This window comes from Serpula lacrymans (genome assembly GCF_000218685.1).
Source record: "Serpula lacrymans var. lacrymans S7.9 unplaced genomic scaffold SERLAscaffold_1, whole genome shotgun sequence".
NCBI classification, from domain to species: Eukaryota; Fungi; Basidiomycota; class Agaricomycetes; order Boletales; family Serpulaceae; genus Serpula; species Serpula lacrymans.
This window is the reverse complement of record NW_006763290.1, coordinates 5,158,419-5,179,304: the sequence shown is the minus strand read 5'-3', so window position 1 is coordinate 5,179,304 and position 20,886 is coordinate 5,158,419. Positions and strand designations below refer to the sequence as shown.

General features: G+C 46.9%; 11 protein-coding genes across 11 annotated transcripts; 5 read left to right on the top strand and 6 right to left on the bottom strand.

Moving 5' to 3' along the window:
• Window positions 1–204: 204 nt before the first annotated feature.
• Window positions 205–2,157, top strand: SERLADRAFT_364820 (uncharacterized protein; the record flags this gene model as incomplete). The annotated part of the gene is made up of 6 exons (XM_007312905.1): window positions 205–225; window positions 280–666; window positions 723–775; window positions 832–1,627; window positions 1,678–2,022; window positions 2,077–2,157. The coding sequence occupies 6 exons, from the start codon at window positions 205–207 to the stop codon at window positions 2,155–2,157; spliced, it is 1,683 nt and encodes a 560-aa protein (XP_007312967.1).
• Window positions 2,158–2,572: 415 nt separating this feature from the next.
• Window positions 2,573–4,879, top strand: SERLADRAFT_444656 (uncharacterized protein; the record flags this gene model as incomplete). The annotated part of the gene is made up of 12 exons (XM_007312904.1): window positions 2,573–2,806; window positions 2,862–3,104; window positions 3,155–3,225; window positions 3,284–3,363; window positions 3,413–3,647; window positions 3,700–3,723; window positions 3,781–3,908; window positions 3,959–4,350; window positions 4,398–4,424; window positions 4,496–4,502; window positions 4,557–4,684; window positions 4,751–4,879. The coding sequence occupies 12 exons, from the start codon at window positions 2,573–2,575 to the stop codon at window positions 4,820–4,822; spliced, it is 1,641 nt and encodes a 546-aa protein (XP_007312966.1).
• A 299-nt stretch (window positions 4,880–5,178) lies between these two features.
• Window positions 5,179–6,758, bottom strand: SERLADRAFT_376691 (uncharacterized protein; the record flags this gene model as incomplete). The annotated part of the gene is made up of 5 exons (XM_007312903.1): window positions 5,179–5,561; window positions 5,613–5,833; window positions 6,248–6,440; window positions 6,503–6,700; window positions 6,730–6,758. The coding sequence occupies 4 exons, from the start codon at window positions 6,560–6,562 to the stop codon at window positions 5,268–5,270; spliced, it is 768 nt and encodes a 255-aa protein (XP_007312965.1).
• A 116-nt stretch (window positions 6,759–6,874) lies between these two features.
• On the top strand, window positions 6,875–7,633 carry SERLADRAFT_455705 (uncharacterized protein; the record flags this gene model as incomplete). Its single annotated transcript, XM_007312902.1, has 4 exons — window positions 6,875–7,118; window positions 7,179–7,240; window positions 7,295–7,521; window positions 7,571–7,633. Coding segments are annotated over 4 exons (582 nt in total), but the record flags the coding sequence as incomplete, so codon positions are not given.
• Window positions 7,634–8,228: 595 nt separating this feature from the next.
• On the bottom strand, window positions 8,229–9,833 carry SERLADRAFT_455701 (uncharacterized protein; the record flags this gene model as incomplete). The annotated part of the gene is made up of 5 exons (XM_007312901.1): window positions 8,229–8,916; window positions 8,976–9,272; window positions 9,337–9,437; window positions 9,501–9,506; window positions 9,564–9,833. 5 exons carry the CDS (start codon window positions 9,733–9,735, stop codon window positions 8,404–8,406), a joined length of 1,089 nt encoding a protein of 362 aa, XP_007312963.1.
• Window positions 9,834–10,015: 182 nt separating this feature from the next.
• Window positions 10,016–12,636, bottom strand: SERLADRAFT_412541 (uncharacterized protein; the record flags this gene model as incomplete). Its single annotated transcript, XM_007312900.1, has 4 exons — window positions 10,016–10,535; window positions 10,588–11,835; window positions 11,886–12,122; window positions 12,176–12,636. The coding sequence occupies 4 exons, from the start codon at window positions 12,634–12,636 to the stop codon at window positions 10,280–10,282; spliced, it is 2,202 nt and encodes a 733-aa protein (XP_007312962.1).
• Window positions 12,637–13,296: 660 nt separating this feature from the next.
• Window positions 13,297–14,401, bottom strand: SERLADRAFT_455695 (uncharacterized protein; the record flags this gene model as incomplete). The annotated part of the gene is made up of 7 exons (XM_007312899.1): window positions 13,297–13,722; window positions 13,786–13,888; window positions 13,943–14,066; window positions 14,118–14,139; window positions 14,202–14,225; window positions 14,287–14,329; window positions 14,385–14,401. The coding sequence occupies 6 exons, from the start codon at window positions 14,385–14,387 to the stop codon at window positions 13,841–13,843; spliced, it is 264 nt and encodes an 87-aa protein (XP_007312961.1).
• Window positions 14,402–14,487: 86 nt separating this feature from the next.
• On the top strand, window positions 14,488–15,319 carry SERLADRAFT_376679 (uncharacterized protein; the record flags this gene model as incomplete). Its single annotated transcript, XM_007312898.1, has 4 exons — window positions 14,488–14,736; window positions 14,796–14,851; window positions 14,913–14,970; window positions 15,023–15,319. Coding segments are annotated over 4 exons (598 nt in total), but the record flags the coding sequence as incomplete, so codon positions are not given.
• Window positions 15,320–15,321: 2 nt separating this feature from the next.
• Window positions 15,322–15,650, top strand: SERLADRAFT_376678 (uncharacterized protein; the record flags this gene model as incomplete). Its single annotated transcript, XM_007312897.1, has 2 exons — window positions 15,322–15,415; window positions 15,517–15,650. 2 exons carry the CDS (start codon window positions 15,322–15,324, stop codon window positions 15,648–15,650), a joined length of 228 nt encoding a protein of 75 aa, XP_007312959.1.
• A 261-nt stretch (window positions 15,651–15,911) lies between these two features.
• On the bottom strand, window positions 15,912–18,515 carry SERLADRAFT_345287 (uncharacterized protein; the record flags this gene model as incomplete). Its single annotated transcript, XM_007312896.1, has 3 exons — window positions 15,912–16,958; window positions 17,010–17,525; window positions 17,580–18,515. The coding sequence occupies 3 exons, from the start codon at window positions 18,513–18,515 to the stop codon at window positions 15,912–15,914; spliced, it is 2,499 nt and encodes an 832-aa protein (XP_007312958.1).
• Window positions 18,516–19,555: 1,040 nt separating this feature from the next.
• Window positions 19,556–20,472, bottom strand: SERLADRAFT_444644 (uncharacterized protein; the record flags this gene model as incomplete). The annotated part of the gene is made up of 4 exons (XM_007312895.1): window positions 19,556–19,921; window positions 19,986–20,097; window positions 20,161–20,301; window positions 20,393–20,472. 3 exons carry the CDS (start codon window positions 20,210–20,212, stop codon window positions 19,858–19,860), a joined length of 228 nt encoding a protein of 75 aa, XP_007312957.1.
• Window positions 20,473–20,886: the final 414 nt, after the last annotated feature.

Below are 20,886 nucleotides of genomic sequence, written 5' to 3'. Positions count from 1 at the left end.
GACTCATTGAGGAGCTGGTGCGTGTTAAGACCTGAGCAAAGCTCTCAGGCTGACGCGTCTGACTCAGTACGATCTTGTCGCGTCCCTAAATGGCGCGTGTGGCAAAACAAGTGTAAATTGCACCTGCAGATACTTGCCATTAGGTTTCTTTCTGGCCATCACGTTTGCTTCAGAAAGATCCACTCAAGGATCCATCATCACAAAATGCAACGCGGTCTTCCTATGGTAGAGTAAAGCACTGCCTTTATCACGATACACACTGATTTCTATCTTTTGCAGCAACCAACTGTAGTTCTCCTTCGGGAGGGCACAGATACATCTCAAGGAAACCCTCAGCTGCTTTCCAACATATCTGCATGTCTTGCCATCTCAGAGACACTATCGAGCACTCTCGGTCCCAGAGGAATGGATAAACTGATCGTCAACGAACGTGGAGAAGCTCAGATAACAAATGACGGCGCAACCATCTTGAAGTTGCTCGATATCGTTCATCCAGCTGCAAGAACGTTGGTTGACATCGCTCGGGCACAGGATTCTGAGGTTGGTGATGGTACGACAAGTGTCGTGCTATTGGCAGCACAGCTATTGAAAGAAGTCCGTGGTTACATCGAGGAGGGCGTGAGCCCTCACATGATCATGAAAGGGTTTCGAAAGGCATCCCAACTGGTCTGTAGATTAACGTCGCCTTAAACAAGGCAAATTGAGCTCAAACTTGTATACAGGCTATAGATCGTATCAAAGAGATACAGGTTACCATCGACAAATCAGACCCCGAGTAAGTCTCCATTTTTTATCATCGCAACTGTCGAGCCATCGCTGATGTATCCTCAGGCGTTTCCGCTCTCTCCTTCTTAAATGTGCATCAACGTCTATGTCATCGAAGCTCATTCATTCCGAGAAACCATTTTTTGCTAACATGGTTGTTGATGCTGTTCAATGTCTTGATCAAGATGACCTCGACGAATCTCTCATTGGTGTTAAAAAGATTCCCGGTGGCGGCATGCAGGACTCTTTGTTAGTTGGTGGCGTTGCATTCAAAAAGACCTTCACATACGCTGGCGCAGAGCAACAGCCAAAGTCCTTCAAAAACCCTCTGATTCTCAGTCTGAACGTCGAACTCGAGCTCAAGGCTGAGAAGGATAATGCCGAAGTACGCGTAGATGCTGTATCAGATTATCAAGCAATTGTGGACGCTGAGTGGGAAATCATCTACCGAAAATTGGACGCCATCGAAAAAACTGGAGCGAAAGTCGTGTTGAGCAAACTTCCGATCGGTGACTTGGCAACTCAGTGGTTCGCAGACCGTGATATCTTCTGTGCTGGTCGTGTCCCAGGCGGTGATCTGCGAAGGGTTGTTCAGGCAGTTGGAGGGTCGATACAGTCGACATGTTCGGATATCGCCCGTGAACATCTTGGGACATGTGGCTCATTCGAGGAGCGACAGATTGGTGGCGAGAGATATAACATCCTCGTAGATTGTCCCAAGGCTAAAACATGTACTCTTCTCCTTCGTGGTGGAGCGGAGCAGTTTATTGAAGAAGTAGAGAGAAGTCTTCACGATGCTATCATGGTTGTAAAACGTGCTGTGAGAAATGGCGACATCGTTGCAGGAGGAGGTGCCGTTGAGGTACGCTTCATGCAGTTACACTAATACTCTTACACTTATCGTGCGCATAGATGGATCTTTCTGCGCACATTCGCAAAGATGCGCTTTTGATTCCAGGGAAACTTCAACTGGTCATGTCTGCGTTTGCAAAAGCGCTAGAAACCATTCCGCGTCAAATCTGTGATAATGCTGGTTTGGATTCTACTGATATTCTGAATAAACTCAGAATGAAGCATGCAACCGGCGAAAAGTGGTATGGTGTCGATGTCGATGGCGCCGACGGTGTGCGCGACAACATGGACGCATTCGTTTGGGAACCCTCCCTTGTAAAAGTAAACGCCATTAGCAGCGCCACTGAAGCTGCTTGCTTGATCTTGAGTGTAGACGAGACTGTCAGGAACCCTCAGAGTGAAGCGGTACGTATTTATACTTTTCTTATCAGAGCTTTAACTGATAAGTGGATTTCATAGCAAAATGCTGGGCCTCGCGCACCACCTGGTGCTGCGCAACGTGCGCTCAGGGGAAGGGGTAGGGGCATGCCTAGACGGTGAAGAAGAATTGACAATTTCAGCAGTAATTGAAAGCGTAGAGTATCACTTGTTCTCAGCAATTTCAAAACTAATATCAGTGTAAAATCTTTCAAAAGGGGCGCTGTGAATTTGCCAAAATTGACATATGGAGTTGATATGGTGACTTCTTTCATCGCGCCATCCGGTGGCTGAAGGCGCAATACACCGTGTCGTTAGTGTTCGGAGCCTTCGATGCCATATCTTATCTTTATGCATGGCGTGGACTTACGGTATATCAGTGAGCGTTAAGTGAAGTGAATCTGCTTTGGTTCCTGGATCCGCACCTTCAATCCTCACCTTCGAAGACATGACTACTCGACTTTTGCCACGTCTCGCTGTGAGGAATCCGTCTACAGACGGTAGTGAGGTCGATAGCAAGAGCGGTCCCAGCCCGACGATGAGTACAACGAATGTTTCAGAAAAAGCTCTGCCACTGGGTGCCCCAATCCAGCAACGTCCGAAACACTTTTGGCATTTCTTCAGGCGACCTCAGCAAGACTTAGACAGTATTGCCACACAACCTTCTGTATTTGATGACCCCACAACTCTAGAAGCATACCGTCCTCCAGTCCAGTATGAAAATGCTCACAGATTCGATCCTGACGCTCGCTGGACTTGGAGGGAGGAGGCGGTACGTGTTAAGCTATAGTTCTTTCGCTTGTTAGTGATTATCTCTAACCGTGTAGCATCTTGTCCGCAAGATTGACGTGCGCATCATGATCTGGGCGAGCATCATGTTCTTCGCTTTAGATCTAGACAGGACGAACATATCCCAGGCCAACACCGACAATTTCCTGCAGGATCTTAATATGACAACAAACGACTTCAATCTTGGTAACACTCTGTTTCGACTTTCGTTTCTCATTGCAGAGCTTCCATCCCAATTGATTTCGAAGAGAGTTGGGCCTGACGTATGGGTCCCCACTCAGGTTTGCGAGAAAATTGTCGTCCTTGTGATTTTTTCATAAGTGCTTGTTAGATGGTGGTTTGGAGTATTGTTGCCACATGCCAGTTCTGGCTTTCCGGTCGCACGTCTTTCCTTGCTACAAGGTTTGTATCACATTCAGCTTGAGGAAACGAGTACTAAGCACTGTCAATGGTTTCCTAGATTCCTACTAGGATTTCTGCAAGGTGGCTTTATCCCAGATGTGATTTTATACCTCTCATACTTCTTCACGAAATCCGAGCGTATGTGTACCATGAAGATTTTGAACTATGTGTTGATAGTTTTGATTAGTGACGATTCGGCTTGCATACTTTTGGGTTTCCAACTACGTCACCATGATTGTCAGCGCCTTTATTGCGACGGGCATCCTTTCGCTGCGTAACTCAGAACGAGCTGGATGGCGTTACCTGTTTCTTATCGAGGGCTTGCTTACACTTGCTGTAGGGATATCTTCATTCTTTCTGATGCCTCCAGGACCTACTCAAACCAAAGCATGGTTCCGACCGAAGGGGTGGTTCACTGAGCGGTCAGTTACTCATTACGCTCTATATCGTGATACCGGATTGATCGTATGACAGGGAAGAGATAATCATGGTCAACAGGCAAGTCCCACACCGGGAAAATGTGCTTGTGATGTATCTAACTGCTGTATGATGTAGAGTACTACGAGATGATCCATCGAAGTCGGACATGCATAACCGCGAAGGGTTGACGCCTCGTATGATCTTCATTGCGTTATGTGACTGGAGAATGTGGCCTCTGTATGTACTCGGCCTTCTTCATATGAGTAAGAGCTATTTCATGCTATCAGCAGACACCAAACTGACTATTGGACAGTACCTGTTGGTCCACCACAAACTTATCTGACCTTGTCTCTTCGTAACCTTGGTTTTGGAACCACTGAATCGAACCTACTGAGCATTCCGTCAACTGTTTGCGGCTTAGTTATGCTATTGTTCACTGCATACCTCAGTGAAATCATCGACAGCAGAGTGGCAGGGACGATAATCCTCCAATTCTGGGCCCTTCCCCTCCTTATAGCACTTTACACGTTCACTACATCAACTTCGCAATGGGTATACTTTGCTGTTGTCACATTGATTACTGGATTCCCCTATGTTCATCCCATCCAAGTGGCTTGGGCATCAAGAAATTCTTTCAGTGTTCGAACTCGAACGATTTCAGCTTCAATATACAATATGTTTGTACAAGCTGGAGCTATCGTATATGTATGTTTTTGCTTTCTAAATAAAAACAGCATCTTGACTCTTTTTAGGCAAATATTTATCGAACCAGTGATCAGGTGGGTTTCTCTAATTTAGATGTCTATTACCTCTCTGTCTGACAGTGTCTTTATCGAACACTATTTACCAGCCACTTTGTAAGCAAATTACACTTGCTCTTTCCCTTGCATTAATAAATGTATTCTTGGCAGACAAGAACGGCAACCGTGCCCTGATTGGAATTTGCTCGATGAACATTGTTCTGTACATATTCACATTCCTTTTTTATCGAGGCATAAATAAACATAGAGATAAAAAATGGAACGAAATGTCACCTAAGGTAAGTTTTTCTAGGCTGAGACTGCTTTGACCTGTTTTTTTAATAAGTGATTGTCTTTATATGTAGGAACGAGAAGTGTATATCGAGACGACGAAGGATGAGGGAAATCAAAGGCTAGATTTCAGATTTGCTTATTGAATCCTCACATGTCTCCTTGCTGTAAGTTACCTAGTTGATCATCCTACCCAGGCGGGGCATTCGAACCTTTGATGCAAACAAGTTGATATGTCGGCAAACTAGAAACCTAATGTATGGTATCAGAACGCAGTCCATATAATAAGGGCAAGAGAGTTTCTACGTCCTGGGACACTAGTTATGAAGTTCTCAACAAACAAGCAGTACAACGAAGTGGTGGTATTGTTTTTGCAGGCCAATGGTGACCTCAACGAGTACGTAGAGGAGCACATACTGTACCAGTTCAACATTCAACTGATCCATAGTAGAGTACGTAGTAGTAAACAGTCACGCAGAATGAGACATTTGATTCGCATTTTGCATTCATCAACCAACTTGAATCGCAATGTGTAAGCATTATATAACTCGAATTGAACATAACATAAAGAAAACCACAACGATCGATACATTAACTAACAGTTCTCGAGGCATAAGCAGCCTCCTTTCTCCTCGCCTTTACCTTGGATCTCCTTTCGCTCTCTGCAATTCTTCTCTTACGATCATTTACGTCGAGGAATTTGCCACCGACATCGACAAACTTGATAGCAGGACGTCCCTCCGGCTTCACAAATTTGATCTTATCGTGATCCTTACCCTGGAACCGCGGAACAAGAGTGGGGTGTGATTTAGCATCCCTTGTCTCCTTGATTTGCTTCTCCATATCCTGGCGTGCTTTCTCGAGGATATCTGGCATCAAAGGTTCCTTTCGTGGAAGGATTAGCTAACGTTAATTCAGCCATAGACGCAAGCGTACTTTGCCTTCACCCTCAGGAATCGACTCCCAGAACATACGTTGATAGCGAAGACGGGCCCAGTCTGAACCTTCTTGTTCATCGTGCGCATCAGCCTCTTGGACGTCATGTCTTGTGGGATCTTCAGATGCGAGGGATTTAGATACCCTTGTTCTCATGTGCTGAGTTACTCCCAAGACATCTTCCATCCCCTTGACGAAGCCTGTTTGAAGTGATCGATTCTGAAAATGAACGTTCAGTAGGTTCTTTATGTTATGAATAAAGCAAAAGCTATAGTTCAGATGGGGTTGAAAACGTTATAACCAATTTCCGGGCGATGTAAGGCACCACGGCGGTCTTGTTTTTTCGCGAATGAAGTATAGGCTCATCCAAAATATAAAAAGAAAACCCACCTCCTATAGATCATGCACAAACACATATACATATCGTTAGCGATTCTTGACATTTTTCGATAATAAACTAACTAATCACCTAGAAAAACGATATATCATTAGCACATAGTTCGGCTAATGGTACACAAATTCAGAAAGAAAATAAATTGTAACCATGTAGTAGTCTTAAAGACTAATCGAATTTTTGTTTATGCTCATCATGCGTACCATCCATGTGGACGGCCGTAATAGTTGAAATACACGAACCTTGGCCCAGTGCGCTTCCATACCCTTCAGTCGTAATATCGCATCGACACGCTTGATACTGAGATGGTACTGAGTGGCAAGTGCGCGAACACTATTCATTTTCGGGTCAGCCATATATTGCCTGTATATTAGGGTGCGCAAGGTATCCGAGAGAGGGATAGGCGGCTTGAAAGATGGATTCAAAGGAAAAGGCTAAAAGAAAATGTCAGGTGCGATGAGACAACGAAAAGCTGAGAATAAGGGACGGACTCAACTACTTCGCCACCAAGCCAATTACGAGGCTTCGAGTCTCTGTATCTATAGCCTTCTTCCATTAACCAATCTTCATACCGAAGGTTCCTTACAGTGGTTTCTTCCTCGACATCAGCTTCAATGTCTTCAACAATTGAATCATCTTCGATATCAGCAGACGTTGATGTCGAACGCACTGAGCTTAATGGGAGAGCATGATGCACAGAAACTAAACCACGAGGGCGGACAGCTCGTAGAGATGTGCTACGAAGAAGAGCAAACATTTGAGAAAAGTAGATGCAGAAAAACTTGAAGCATTTCTTGACGAAGTCACGTGCATACTTAGGGCAGGCGCGCCAGTTCATGGAACCGGAATGTGGCTGAGAGTTATCCTAGTTCAATACTATCATGTCTGATGGGCAACTGGAATTATTTGGTTTGCTTCGCGGATATTCCGCCCTTTCACCCATGCAGACGCAATCATTCCCAACCCATTTACCTTTCTCTTTAATCCATACATTTCTTCTGGATTCTGTGTTGTTGAACCCACATCTCAAGACTTATCCTCCCTCCAAACATTACCAGCAAACCTTTTGGAAATGGGCCACCTTTCTTCTGGAAACGATGCCCAAAGACGAGGCATGCCACATTTGAGGTGCCTATGAAGGCTGACAGGCTGACCAGCAATGATACGTCAAGGATGACGAGATCGACACTCGTATTTACAACCATTACCTATCGTTACTCATGTCCTCGACTCCGTGCGTACCATATAAGTGACGTCTCAGAAATTGTTGAAATCGGCTCAATTATAGTGAGCCAAACAACCCGCTTTCATTGTGTGGCCCACCAATCGAATCATATGTAACTCATTATTGGAAACTTCCTCAGCTAGAGAAACTCGTTGTTAATAGGGAGGCATGCGATGCATACCAGACAACGACATTGCTCGAGTCACAGACTACTATTGAGGGTGGTACTACTGGTCTTCGGACCTGGCGAGCGAGTCTTGTTCTCTCGCAATACTTGATATCTTGCCCCAGTAGGAAACACTGATCAGATTTTATGACTTGCTATTTACTCGTCTTCAGCGCTGGTTAAGAACAAGGTCGTCCTGGAGCTAGGATGCGGCACTGGTTTTTTGGGCATCATCGTTGCCAGTCTACAACAGCAAATATGCGATGCAAGCAAAACTCCAGGTACACACTCATCTCTGTGGTTAACTGACGTCAACGAAGATGTCCTTTCAAGATGTCGTGACAATCTTCGCCTACAGTGCAGTAAGCTCTTCGCCCTTGTGACTTAAAACTTTTTTGACTGTGTCTAAGACAGATCTTCGTCTCACCCTAACATACACTATCGTACGTTGAACTGGACTGATGCACTCGATTCGTTAGCAGCTCCACATCTACTTTCATTATTGCGCGACATTGATGCCGACATTATCATTGGGTCTGATTTGGTAAAGACATTCGCAGAAACCGATTGCCTTCGTGGAGCTAACCGATTGGCCAGGTTTTCGATCCCCTCCTCGTACCATCCCTCATTGCTGTCCTCTCGCTCGCGCTAAATCATGATAAAAGTGGAAATTTGAAAGGAAGGATGGCTTTAATAGCATTAACTGTCCGAAACAATGACACACTGTCGGTTTTCCTGCATGAAGCCAGTACGTTGTATAACTCTAATATCAATGTCTCTCATAGTATTTTTTTGTGCAGAGCAAAAGCTTCGTGTTGAAGAAGTGAAGGTATCTTTCGACACAAATATATTCGTTGGGATGTCAGAAGGTGGTATTGATAATAATCAAGATGTCAAAATATTCAAACTATGGTGAACCTAAATAAAAGCAATACAACAAAATAATTACATGGTATACAGGAAAGTAAGTAGGGCGACAGATGTAACAATTGCCATGAAAGTTGGCTTAAGCAAGGACGCTTTCCGCTTTGATATTTCCGCAAAACCGACATGACCAGAATTCGTGAGGTATATCTTCTTCTCTGCAGATTACACATGTCCACCCATGTGAAGGTTCATGTGGACGTTCGGATAGGCATGCATCACATTGTAACGCAAAAGGGTCGTTTTCAAGGGTACATGACGGACAAGTCCACTTCCCCACAGAAGTTGATGATTTTCCTTTCTGATGTGGACCGGAAATGGTGTTACCTACGAGTCTGGATTTAGTCAAGCGAACTGCAGGACCACAACTAGGCTCTGATGGTTTGTTCGATCCGGATATAACAGTCGATGTTGATGATGATGTTGTTCTCCTCGAGGGACCAGCGGCGGTGGTAGGATCAAAATCATCTATGTCGTTCGTGAGGTCGATGAAGACCTTACTCCCAACGCTTTCCTTCGCAGCCTTCGCAGCCTCTTTCTGTGCAGTGGCACCTGATCCACACGCTACTTCGTCGCGTTTTCTTCGCTCAGCGGCCTACACGGGGTGACGCATTCGCCTTGGTCCAAAACAAAAGTACAGATAGAAGAACGTACCTGTGCGGCTAGCTCTCTTGGACTCATACCTTGCATCGTACCGACGCGCCCGCCTAACCTACCACCGCTGCCCAGCATGGTGCTAGCCTTTCTTCGTTTCTCGGCAGCTTCCAGTGCCCTTACTCTTGCTAAATGAGGCGGCACATTGTGCGATACGTTTGTACCCAATCTGTGTCCTTTGGAGAAGAAGCCCTCCCCAGAGTATCCAGAGCGTTTCAACTCGTCGTACTCGTCTTCGAGGCCTGCAAGGAACTTGTAGAATTTCTCGTCGTGAGGCCCATGCACGTTGTGAGTGAGCTATCAGGGGGGTATTAGTATATGCAATAGACGAGGGTGATAAGGACAATGTTGGCTTCCTTGCCTCGTGCAACATTACTTTCACCACTTGCTCTTCTTCGTAAAAAGTATCAGCGGCCCATGCTGGTCGTAGTCTCAGAAGGATCTGTTCCCCTCCATTAATATCTGTAGATCATCATGTCCGAGTCAGAACCGTAGGATCGTATACCCTTACAGGTTCGAACTTACTTAGCCCTACATAAAGACAGTTCATGCATAAATCAGGGGTTGAAATGTATACCAGAAACTCACCGACTAGGTTGGGACTATCTGGAAAGAACTCAGAAAGTACAGGCAGCACCCAACTACGCTTTCGCATGATCGGCTTTACGAGAGACGCAATACGCTGTAGCATTGGAAGTGCGCGTTCGGCCTTGGGCCGATCTTTAAGATGCGTAAACGACTTGACGAATGTATCAGACATGGCTTCAGTGAGGTTGAGGAAATGGCACAATCAGAGTGCGACACGAGGATGGCATGCATTGCTCTGGCTTTATACGAGCGTTTGTATAGAGACGCGTCATGGTGTCTGTTCTGGAATCTACTAAATTACTCATTCGCTGACAAAAGCTACACACACATAGTCTGTTATAATTACCAGATCAGGTCTGTAGACTTCGGCCAGGACAAGGGAAGGCATGATTGTAATGTTTAAATGGTTATTTAATTGCTCAAAGGAAGGATCGTGAAGGTATAGTAGAAATATGCTGATGGCAGTGTGGTAAGGTATCACTACAATGGGAATACAAATGATAGTGCTCCAAGCTAGTACAATAACAGAACATCATGCATGAATGAATAAATCAATGATGGTGACAAATGAAGCAATGGGAAAAAAATGTCCCTCCAGAAGAATAAAAGGAACGTGAGACCGGCAAACAAAGCCTGGTATAATAGAGAAGTGGGAATGATATACAGAAAACACTGTTGGTCGAGTGTTACTGAGAATGCAGGTACGATGGTGATGTTTATGTGGGGTTGAAGTCTTCGTCTACTTTGACAGCTTCATACACCCTGATGGCACGTACGAAGGTTAGGTCATCACGTTTCACAAGAGTCATCGCCTCGTTCTCAGTAGAAGCTGGGCGAGGATGTCCCAGCATAGCATCAGGGCCCATTGAGGCACGAGCATTGTTGGCAGATCTCGGGGTAGCTTCTGTGAGTGGTACGTCCAAGCGATATTCTGGAATTTCTGAAGGCCAGTTGAAGCGCGAGCGACGGAAGCTACAATCACGTGAGAATTCATGACACAAAGAAGATAATATGACACTCCTACCACTCATAATCCCAGACGATATTTGTGAATTCTTCATCGCTGATTACGGGAACACCATCCTCGCGTTTTAAGCTATGAAGGTAGTCGGCCAAAGCCGATTTACATCCAAGAAGGAGGTGCAAATTCTTGCATGCGTGCATCTCTAACTCGAGAGGGGATATGGGAATAAACGTAGATGGCCATAGAAGAAGACCCGGTGACTGTGTTGGTGGGGAAGGTCGAGGAGGTGTGGCGGGAGTGTTGATGCCCAGGCGGCCTGCCGCTTTCGCACTGACGGTATCCGGAACAGACGAGGAAGAAAAAATGCTGTCCGCGCTTAACCTTTCTCCCTTTTTGCTGGGAGTGATGCCTAACCGTCCAGCTGCTTTTGTACTGATGGTATCTGGAACAGATGGGGAAGAAAAAATGCTGTCCTCGCTCAACCTTTCTCCCTTTTTGTTGGGAGTGATGCCTAATCGACCTGCTGCTTTCGCGCTGATACTGTCAGGAATCTGCGAGAAGGAGGCCATACTTTCTCCGCTGGACCTGTCCCCCTTCTTCCCCTTTTCCTTCTTCTCTTTCTTATCCCATTCGATATTCATCCATTTATAATCCTTGAATTTCTTATTCCCACTGTCTGTGCTAACCAATGAAGACTCGTCGGAATCCTTGTCGGGCGTAGGAGGAGCGAGAGCGAGATACATTGTGCTGATTTTGTTAGAGTGGTATCGACCAAACACCTGTTCGAGCATGATTTCGATGACTTCTTGAGGGCGCGCATATATGCCATTCTGGACTAGCATCTGTTCAAAGGCGTTTTCGAGATCTTTAGACTTCGCCACATTAGCTCTCCATTCCGCCGCACGATCTATACGGGCTTCGGATGGCTTTTCCAAGAGAGGCTCTTGTTCACTACACGAGTCATCGTCATCTACGCTCGTGAGTATGCTCTTGGTGCTTTGGAAGTCGTCGTCGTCCTCAGAGGTATCGTTATCGGTGGTGGCTTCGTCTTCATCTTTTTCGAATTCGGATCGCGCGGTCACAGTTAGGGCAAGTGATGGAACGGATGTTGACGGAGAAGATGATGGGGCTTTCTCGTATGGGAAGAAAATCTGGTCGTCAATTAACTCCAGCCGTCCGTTGGGCATCAAGATCCTGCGGACTTCACATAGCAGGTAGTCCCACTTGTCGTACGGAATACATAGCGACAAATTCGCCATTCGCACAAGATCAAAGGTGTTTTGATGAAACGGCAGTGGATCCTTAAGGCTAACGAAAAATATCAGTACTGCGAAGCTACGGAATGAGATAATGCATACAAGTTGGCTCGAACCCAGTAAACATTGTTGGGGGCAAATTTCGGATCATCAATCACATCTACAATGTCTAGTCCAGTCACTTTAGACTCTCTCCACACAGTCGCAGTATCGAGAACCCAGCGACCTGTGCCACAGCCAAGATCAAGGATATTAGAAGGCGGGGTTTTACCGTAGTTATGGAAGGACGGTGAACCGTTTGGGTTCAGTCGCTGTATCAAGATTTCCGTGAAACGATCGCTATAGCAAAATGAAATCAGTTGAGGATGATAACATTAGATGTGCGACCTTACTTATCAAGAAGTGTGGGGTTGTATGCTTGCATATAAGGAACCTCATCGCGAGAATATGGGTGATGCTTTAGACCCCGCTTGTGGAGGAAATACTTCCGTTCGTCAAAGCCAACGGTCGGCTTGTGGCCTGTCGTGTCGGCTCTCACGGGTGGAACAGCTGTTACCGGTGTCTCTTCTTGAGTGGGAGTAACGGGGTAACCATCGGATGGAGATGTAGTATGAGCCTGTGACTCTACGGGGAAGGGAATAGTTGCCTCAAGAGGTGCTGGCGACTTCTTCTTCGTGCGATGCAAGGTCGAACTAAAGAGACGCTTGCCTCGTTTCGGAGAGGTCTGAGAGCTCTGCTCCCCGGCATTGTCCACATGAATAACGGAATCCCTCTGATCGGATTCGGGGAGATGGGTCAATGGCTTTGAGAGTTTCCGAAGCCGATTTGAATCCTTGTCGTTACTGACGCCCATAACACTTGAATAACCTGAATCTGTGCTGGAGAATGACGAAGGACGGGGAGGTGAACTTGTAGGCGGTGAAACCGAGGGTGAGTTATTATAAAATGAGGAGCGTGGGGTGAGAATGGATTCTGTACAAAACAGTATGCCTGCAGATATCGATGGCAGGATGGGGCAAGGTTGTGCTGATGATGAGGCCATTCGACCACCAGGAACTGAAAGGTTATAAGCTTGTTGGTGGCCCCGCCAAAGCGTCTAGAGAATGAAACTGGTCCTGGTCTTTGTGTGGCCTCAATGAAGGATAGCCGTAGATATCACTGGACGTTTCGGTGGTACTGGTGGATTGTAGGGTATTCAGCAGACAAAGAGAATTATGCGGTCTAGCAAAGCGCCAAAGCGTGTACGAGATGAAGCAGCGGTGGACGAGTATCGATACAAAAAAGCGTGGATTACAGTTGCAAGAAACGTACGATGTCGATGTCGAGAATACAGGGGAAAACGAAAAAGCAAGACACAGGACAGAGACACAGCAGTTGTGATGGTTGGTATCAGAGTAGTATAGTACTGGACAATCAATCCGACAGCCCGGGAATACAGGACAGCCTTTTGGCTGACAAGCGAACGGCGCGCCAAAGACGCCATTGGCCACCCACCTGGGCGTTACTTTCTTATTTCAAGCTTTGATTCCGAGTACAATGGCCATAATGGATAAACTACATCCCATAGTTGGTAGTCTAAGGAAAAATGTCACACCCACAAGTGGATCGCTGTGAATGACCATGCTTATAAAGCATGATCATTACACAACGATCCAATCATTGGAACGGATATCCGTAACTCAGATCAAATGGATCACCCGACTCAAGGAAAGTGCTAAAAGGGGAACAAGGCACAGCCTTCGAGGAGGGGAACAGAAGACAAACACACTCGCCAAGCGAAGAGAACCATCGCCACGAAAGTACGCGGACTTGCGCCAGGCCATCTACACTCTCGCATTGCAGCTTCGATTATTTAAACAGAAGATGAGCCGTAATCGAAAGCAGGTGTAGCTAGTGTCTTCTTTTCTAACACCTCGGAAATCTGCTCAATCACTGACAGCTTAAAAGGAACACATCAGCGTCAGAAAGCACTCTTCAGGGGGGCAGGTTGACGAGGGCTCACCAGTGCACCTCCTAACTTAATTTGAAACCGATCTCCGGGACGTCACGGAATTGTACTAGTCCTCATCCTTTCGTGGAGGAGGCCCACAAGGCTGTAGCATGCGCTGACAGAGAATGAGTAAGCAGCGAACTGTAAACACTAGCTGCGCAGAGCATACCTCTGTCATCTCAAATTTTACTCTCCCAATCGACTCGCCGTCCGCAATGGCGAGATAAGACGTCAGCGTTGGATGTCCTACAATGGACGAGAGCGTATCCCTGTGTTGATGAGTGAGCCAATCACTAACAGTGATTTAGTATTGGATGCAATAACATAGTAAGCAACCAACTCACTACTTTGTCAAATCGGCATGCCCTATCAAATAGAAAATGTTTATGTGTCAGCTCTAGCTAGCAAAGTATAGGCACAGGGCGCACCAGTTCCTGTGTATCGAGCGTGCACTGCGATATTGCAAAAAAGTGACCTTAGCAACTCAACGTATAGCGACAGCACACCACTTACAGTGCTCTAACTGGGTGTTAGCAGTGTATCGTAGTTCTGAGGACTGCATTTTGAAACATCTTCAGCTTAGGTTTCCAATAGTCTCTGAAATGGCTCACCATAAGAGTATGTTGTCGGCTGTTTGTCCGCTTTGCAGCGAAGATAGGTGTAATCACGTGGTCTCCTTTGCAAAAAAAGTTCAATACTTGCCAGTGGCTCTTTGCAGACTTTCAAGTTAGATTCAGGTTCGAGGAATCTCTGAGATTCCAGTATCAACAGCCAAAATGACTTCAGAAACCACAAAGCTGCAGGCAAAGCTTGCCACGCTAAACGTTTCTCTCGATGAGCTCGAAACACAGCTGGAGCCTCTTTTCGCAAAATCACTTCCAGAAACCGTCGTAGGGCTCGAAACCATCCAGCAAGCCAAACTACAAGTGCTACTCCCATATCTAGTTTACGATCTCGTTTTCAGTGAGTACTTAGCGTTATGTGAGAGCGGATGATGGCGAACGAGATATGTACCAATATAGTATATCTCAAATCCCGAGGGATCGATCCAAGAACACATCCCGTCATAGCTGAACTGGTGAGCCCTAAACGCACTCAAATATGTACATCGTCATTGTCCTCTGATGCGAGTAAATTAGGACAGAGTGCGACAATACTTTGACAAAGTCAAGGGAGCTGAACAATCGGACGAAAAGAGTCAGCCCCGTGTCTTTTGTTCCTCTACCTTCTTTATTCATTCTTCTTCCAGAAAAATACGGCATCGACAAAGCGGCTGCTGGTCGATTCATCAAGCATGCCATAGCTCAAGCGAAGGATATCAGACCACCTGTCGATGCCACAGAAGGTGCCGCGAGCACGAGCGCGAGCACAAGCAACGTCCACGTCCCCGTAACAATCACCAGTAAGATGGCAGAACGAGCAGAGTATGAACGGAAACTAAAGGAGGAAGGCAGTGGAGAGGAGGATGAGGATCTTCAGGTATTTGATGAGGCTTCACCAGCTACTCCCGACGAGGAGCCGGTGGCAGAGACGAAAGAGAGTAAAAAGATGGGAAAGAAACGTGCAGTGGAATCAGATGAGATGAAAGATTCAGAAAATGCAGGTTTAAAGCGTAGAAGGCCACGAATAGATCCGTTTACCGGTCGGTTTTTTATTCCTTCTACGTTATAGTATGCACCCGCTGACTTTAACCAGGTCATGGCGAAAACGACGACTCGTCGATCTCTCATGCCTCTCCTGTAGGAAAAGAGGCTACAATGACTGACGCTGCCACTGAAGGTCAATCTGGTCGAACTACACCGTCGATATCAGAAGCAAAGAAGCAATCGAAGGCGTCGAAGAAGTCGAAACGGAAGCCGAGAAAGTCCTCTGGTTAGATTCTCGTACAGACATCTTACGACTCGTAATGTAAGTGGTAAATATATTCGATTTCATCTATACAACACTATTCAAGAAAAAGCAGAGAGAGAGAGAGATAAGAAGTACATTATACAAGTACAGACAGACGGAGAACCGGTATCAGAGCAAGCAAAAGCGATTTTACAGCAACAGAAAGAAAGAAAGAAAGAGAAAAAGCGTACAACAGTCAGATATTACAAATCCTCGAATCAAAATACACCAGCAACGATATACAATATTCACATGATGGTACAGCCGTCCCGATCGTTTGCATCTCCAGTCGTAGGTGAGGTGTTGCCAGAGGACCTTCTTCCACTTGGGGACCACCATCGCATCCCGGATCTCCCAGACGCAGGAACAGCATCTTCCGTGTCGCTACCCCCCCCAGAAACGTTCCTGGCCCGTCGCGTCGACTTACGTTGTCGATCTCGTGCCGCACGAACAGCGTCCACCGTCTGCCACGAGTAGAACGACTTGAGAACGACACGCTTATCGTCACATTCGTCCTGTCCTACTTTCAACTCTTCCTCGTCTCGCCCATCGAGATAACCAAGCTTCCTCGCCTCCCATGACCTCCAGCCCCTCCTCGGACGAGTCGAGACCGAGAGTTCCTTAACGACACTTTCCCCAATTCCTCTACAGTCCACAGCGACCACAGTAGGATTGCACATATTCCGGCTGCGAGTGAGCCGCACGAATTGCTTCAGCACGCTCCCTGACATGGCTGTACTATCTGCTTCCAAGACTCGAAGGCGCGGACAGTTGCTTATTAGTGACTTGAAGGCCTCGTTGCTTAGATTGCTAGCATATGATACCACCAGATGTTCTAAAGCGTGTCCAGCCTGTGGCGCTTCATTCGACACAACCCCACGCTGTAAGGTCGTATCTGTCAGCGGAGCCGGAGTGATGGCTGCGATCACAGCATCAGTAATTTCGCAGGCATCTTCTAGATCGATTTTCTTGATAAGAGGTGTCGTTTCCAACAGCCGGATAAGCCCCTCGTCCTTGAGCTCGCTACCTATGCCTCCTAATTCCAAGATTTCCAAACGTGGAACGGCATGCGCGAGGTGGGAACATGCTATATCAGTAAGCAATACGCATGAGGACAAGACAATGTGTCGGAGCGAGGTCAGACGTCGGCGATAGTTCTTCACGTCCCTTGACTCCCGGCCTGCTTGACGTGCTGTCAGCGTGACAGTCTCAATGTTCTCGTCCTCTTCGGTGCATGCGATGAATGCGTCAACAGCGGAGTTGTGCAGATTACGAGCGTAACCTATATCCAGAACCTCGAGATAGGGTGCAGCTTTACCTAAAGTCGCCATGACCTCGTCGTCAACATCCTGCAGGCCAGATAGCCGAAGCTCCTTCAGAGCAAGCCGATTTCCATGGCGGAGCACCGCAGACGAAAGACTGAGAATTCCCTGCGCATCCATGTTAGGGCACCGGCTCAAGTTTAACGAGGTGAGATGAGGGGACAGCGCGAGGAGGTCGCATGTCACATTGGTGACCGCCTCCAGGCCTTTGAGACATAGATTGCGCAAGAAAGGAGAGTGGATGATGAGATTGTGCAAGGACTGTGATGTCAGCGCTGAACAGCCTTGAAGGTTGACATCAATAAGTTGGGTGTACGGGGAATCAGAAGACTCTGGCCCAGAACATAGATTGTTCGTCAAGTTAAGCATGGTAGAGGGCGACAGATATACATGACCCGTCAGGTCGATTTTCTTTACGAAAGCCCCAGGTGTCTCTGAGAGACGCAAGAGGAGAGCCGTAGGCAGTTTCGGGAATGATCGTAGATTGACATCCATCCATAGCTGACCGTCAAAGACGAGGGCCTGCCACGCCTTCGAAACCTGGTAGCAGTATCAATATAGTTGAGTCAAAATCTGTCATGGCTTGATACTCACCCTACTCAATTTCACAAGTTCTCGCATGCCCCTGTCTCTACCTACCCATTTATTTTTAGAGGAAGAAGCCTTGTTCGCGGTCCAAGACCCGGTGCTTTTCTTACGTTCGTGGTCTTCGTGGTATAAGGATACGACGAAAGAAAGTATATGCAATTTCAGCTCCCGGGGTAAAGTTTCGTCGAATGAGTTGTGCACTACGATAGGCAATGGGACAAAGGTTTCGTCAGGAACAGCCGGAACAATGTCAAGGACAGATGTGGGGAAGGGCGATGAATAAGAGCGTCCTTTTCCCTTCAGATTGGCGCCATCTGGATACTGAGGCGGGTGATAAAGGAGAGCATTGTCCGTGCTCAAGACACCATCTGCATTAACGCTCAGGTAAGGAGGAAGAGGTGTACTTCGCTTATAATCGGTCCTCCACGGTAGGAAGCAGCTGCCCTGACCAACTATGGCCAAATCTCCAAGGTTGGGATCTGCTGTTAGCCCCACGCTGGGTCCGATTTCGACGGGACTTGTTGACGCTGACTCTGGCCTGGCTTTTGAGAAGAGTTTGCGAGCGAAACTGCCAGGGCTCCTAGGTCCGTTGAATTTTGTCTTTATTCGTGACATGGAGCGTGCGGCTAACGAACGTGTTGACTGCACAGAAAGGCTAGAGAGAGAGCGCCTGCGCGAAGGCATGCGTGTCAGAATACGCGAGTCCTCTGTCACACCCGGGCGGCTATCCGGATGCGCGTCAGGAGATTGGATCGATGGAAATGGACTCTGGGCGGTACTGAGAAGAGAAGTGTGACCTGATCCGTATGATGAAGGACCAGGGTTTGGTGACACGGGCTCAGGGGATGGCCAATCGATGGTGCCATATCCTAGTTCAGCTGGGGTAAACGATAAGGGAGGTAACGATGGGGGAAGTTCCTTGTCTTTGCCTTTATGACGCATTGATACTGGTGTCTCGAAGAGATGGGTGTGATTGGTAAGGGATGATCCGGATGCAGCCAGGGCATGCTGGAGCTCCGACATGAATGGGAGATTGATGGTGTCTAAGTGAAGATGATATGGATTGGGGCTAGGAGTGATTGAATGGAGTGGAGCGAGAGGCGAGTATGCGACAAGAGAGCGAGATGGGGATGGCTCGAGCGCAGAGCTGGAGGACATGGCGTCTGTGTGGAAAGGATGGGTGGTTGTATGCGCACGGATGGGCAGAGGCATGGATACACCTTTGCCTTTATCTGAAAAATCAGAAGTGGGATGTGAAATTGGGTGGTGAGCCATGTCCCCAGAATGCTGTTCTACGACTGTTGGATGGCTGTGATCGGACAAAAGCAGGGTCGAGGGTGGCGATATGTCGTAGGAAGTACACGAGGGACTGATAGGCGAAGGTGATGGGCGTTGGTGATAGCTGGGAGGTTCATCGTGTTCAAATAGAAATATAGCTTGCTCGTTATCGTTATCAATAATACACCCGTGCTCCATGCTGTACTATGCAACTGGGAGATGCGGGGCACAGAGATATGAGCTAGCAGGCAGAGAGATGCAAAAGAGGGAGGGACGGGACAACGGGAGACACAGCTGTAATAAGAGCAAGAGCGGCGATGCACCAAACAGCGCTAGTCTAACCTTTGGTGCATGGGAGCAACATGCATATTCCACAAATAGGGGCTCGTCAGATATGGAAATACCCTCCCACGCCTGCTACTCCTCCTGACCTGCCCATTCTCGGCCATATCACCTCGGCATCTTCTTTTATTATCAGATACACTCAAAATTACTTTCCTACCCTTTTTCTTTTCTTTCTTTTCTTCTTTTTTCTATTTATTTTCAGAGGTGCTGGAAAATAACAGATCCGGTGCCGTTCGACCATTTGTCATGTTGCGAAGGTAACTTCGACGGAGATCGTCGTTGACATGTCGAAAATACATGCTATTTCTAGACATGAGCGCTGATCCACTTTGATGTCATCACACTATCCAAAATACGAGTGGCTCAAGAAGTCATAATAATATTGTAGTAAAAGACAACTAGCAAGGACGTGAATGTAGATAATTAGTAGCAACACTAGAACCCAAAACAACCACATCCCAAAACTCAGAAAAAGGACAACAGGAGATAATCAAAGTAGAAAAGAGGTAGCTCGCTAATAAGTATAACAGTCATTTAAGCATACAGACTTTGAGTGTGGTGGAATGTGTCGTTGAGTTAACAACGGTCAAGAAATTCGGGGAGCAGGGTACAATACACAGCGACGACGTGCCGCTCGTTAAAAGGGTGCGCTGGTCGTCCATCAAGCCGTGACAGCCTTGGGATTTTCTTTCGCCGTCTTCCAGTTGGAAGTTGCTTGCTTGAATCTAGGTAGATCATGCGTTATCGTCAGCAAAACGCACGTAAGACAAATCTGGATACTCAACGTACCTCTCTTGATGCGACGCTTGCGGTTCAGTCTCCTTCAACCGAGCCATCTCAGACTGCATGAATTTGTTGAATGCACTAAGCTTCTTACGCCCACCACCTCCAGACGACTTCGCTAAGAAGGTCATAATGGGTCAGCACAGAACCGGGGGGGATCAAGTGCAACAACAGAACTCACTCTTCTTTGCAGGCTTCTCAGATGCCGTTTTTGCTTCCGTTCGTGGTGCCATTAATTCAGAGGGAGTAAAATATAGGTGATTTGTGGCGAATTGCACGTCAAAGGGCGAGCTAAGGACTAGAGGCAAGCGTAACAGGGGTTCTAATGTGACGATCGAGCAAAAATACAACAGAAACGTCATTATTTCAGTTAGGAGGTTCGGGGAAACCGAGAAAAAAAGTAGGAAACTCACTGAATAAAATGGAGCACAGACGGAGGAGAGCGGAAAGGGGGCGTGGAGGCGGTCTGAAGGAGGGAGGAAAAGTTCATCTCGTTCAAGTTGGGCGGACCTTATACGAGTTTCTTCGTATTGACAGGCCCGCTGAGTACTCCGCGTAAGTGGACCCCGGTTACCCTTACGTAATATTGTTCGTAAATGACCCAACTTCGGTACCTGCCAACGTGTTCCTGCTACTCTTCGGTCCCTCCTAATTGTTCGACGACGCTCCTGGAGAGCGCATCACTTTCGAAGCTTCAGTACGCTCTTATCGTCAAGCGCTAAATCCATTGAGAATTCACAATAAAATCAGCGCACCGAGCCTGCCGTTCGCACCACGATGGCACGTATGGCACGTCGATGGGCTGGGAAATCTATACATACACTTCACCACCAACATAGAAATGTGTGTAGATATAGGCAGAATCTTCCATGAGATAAGCACGTCAAAAAGGCCCAAACTCAATAGT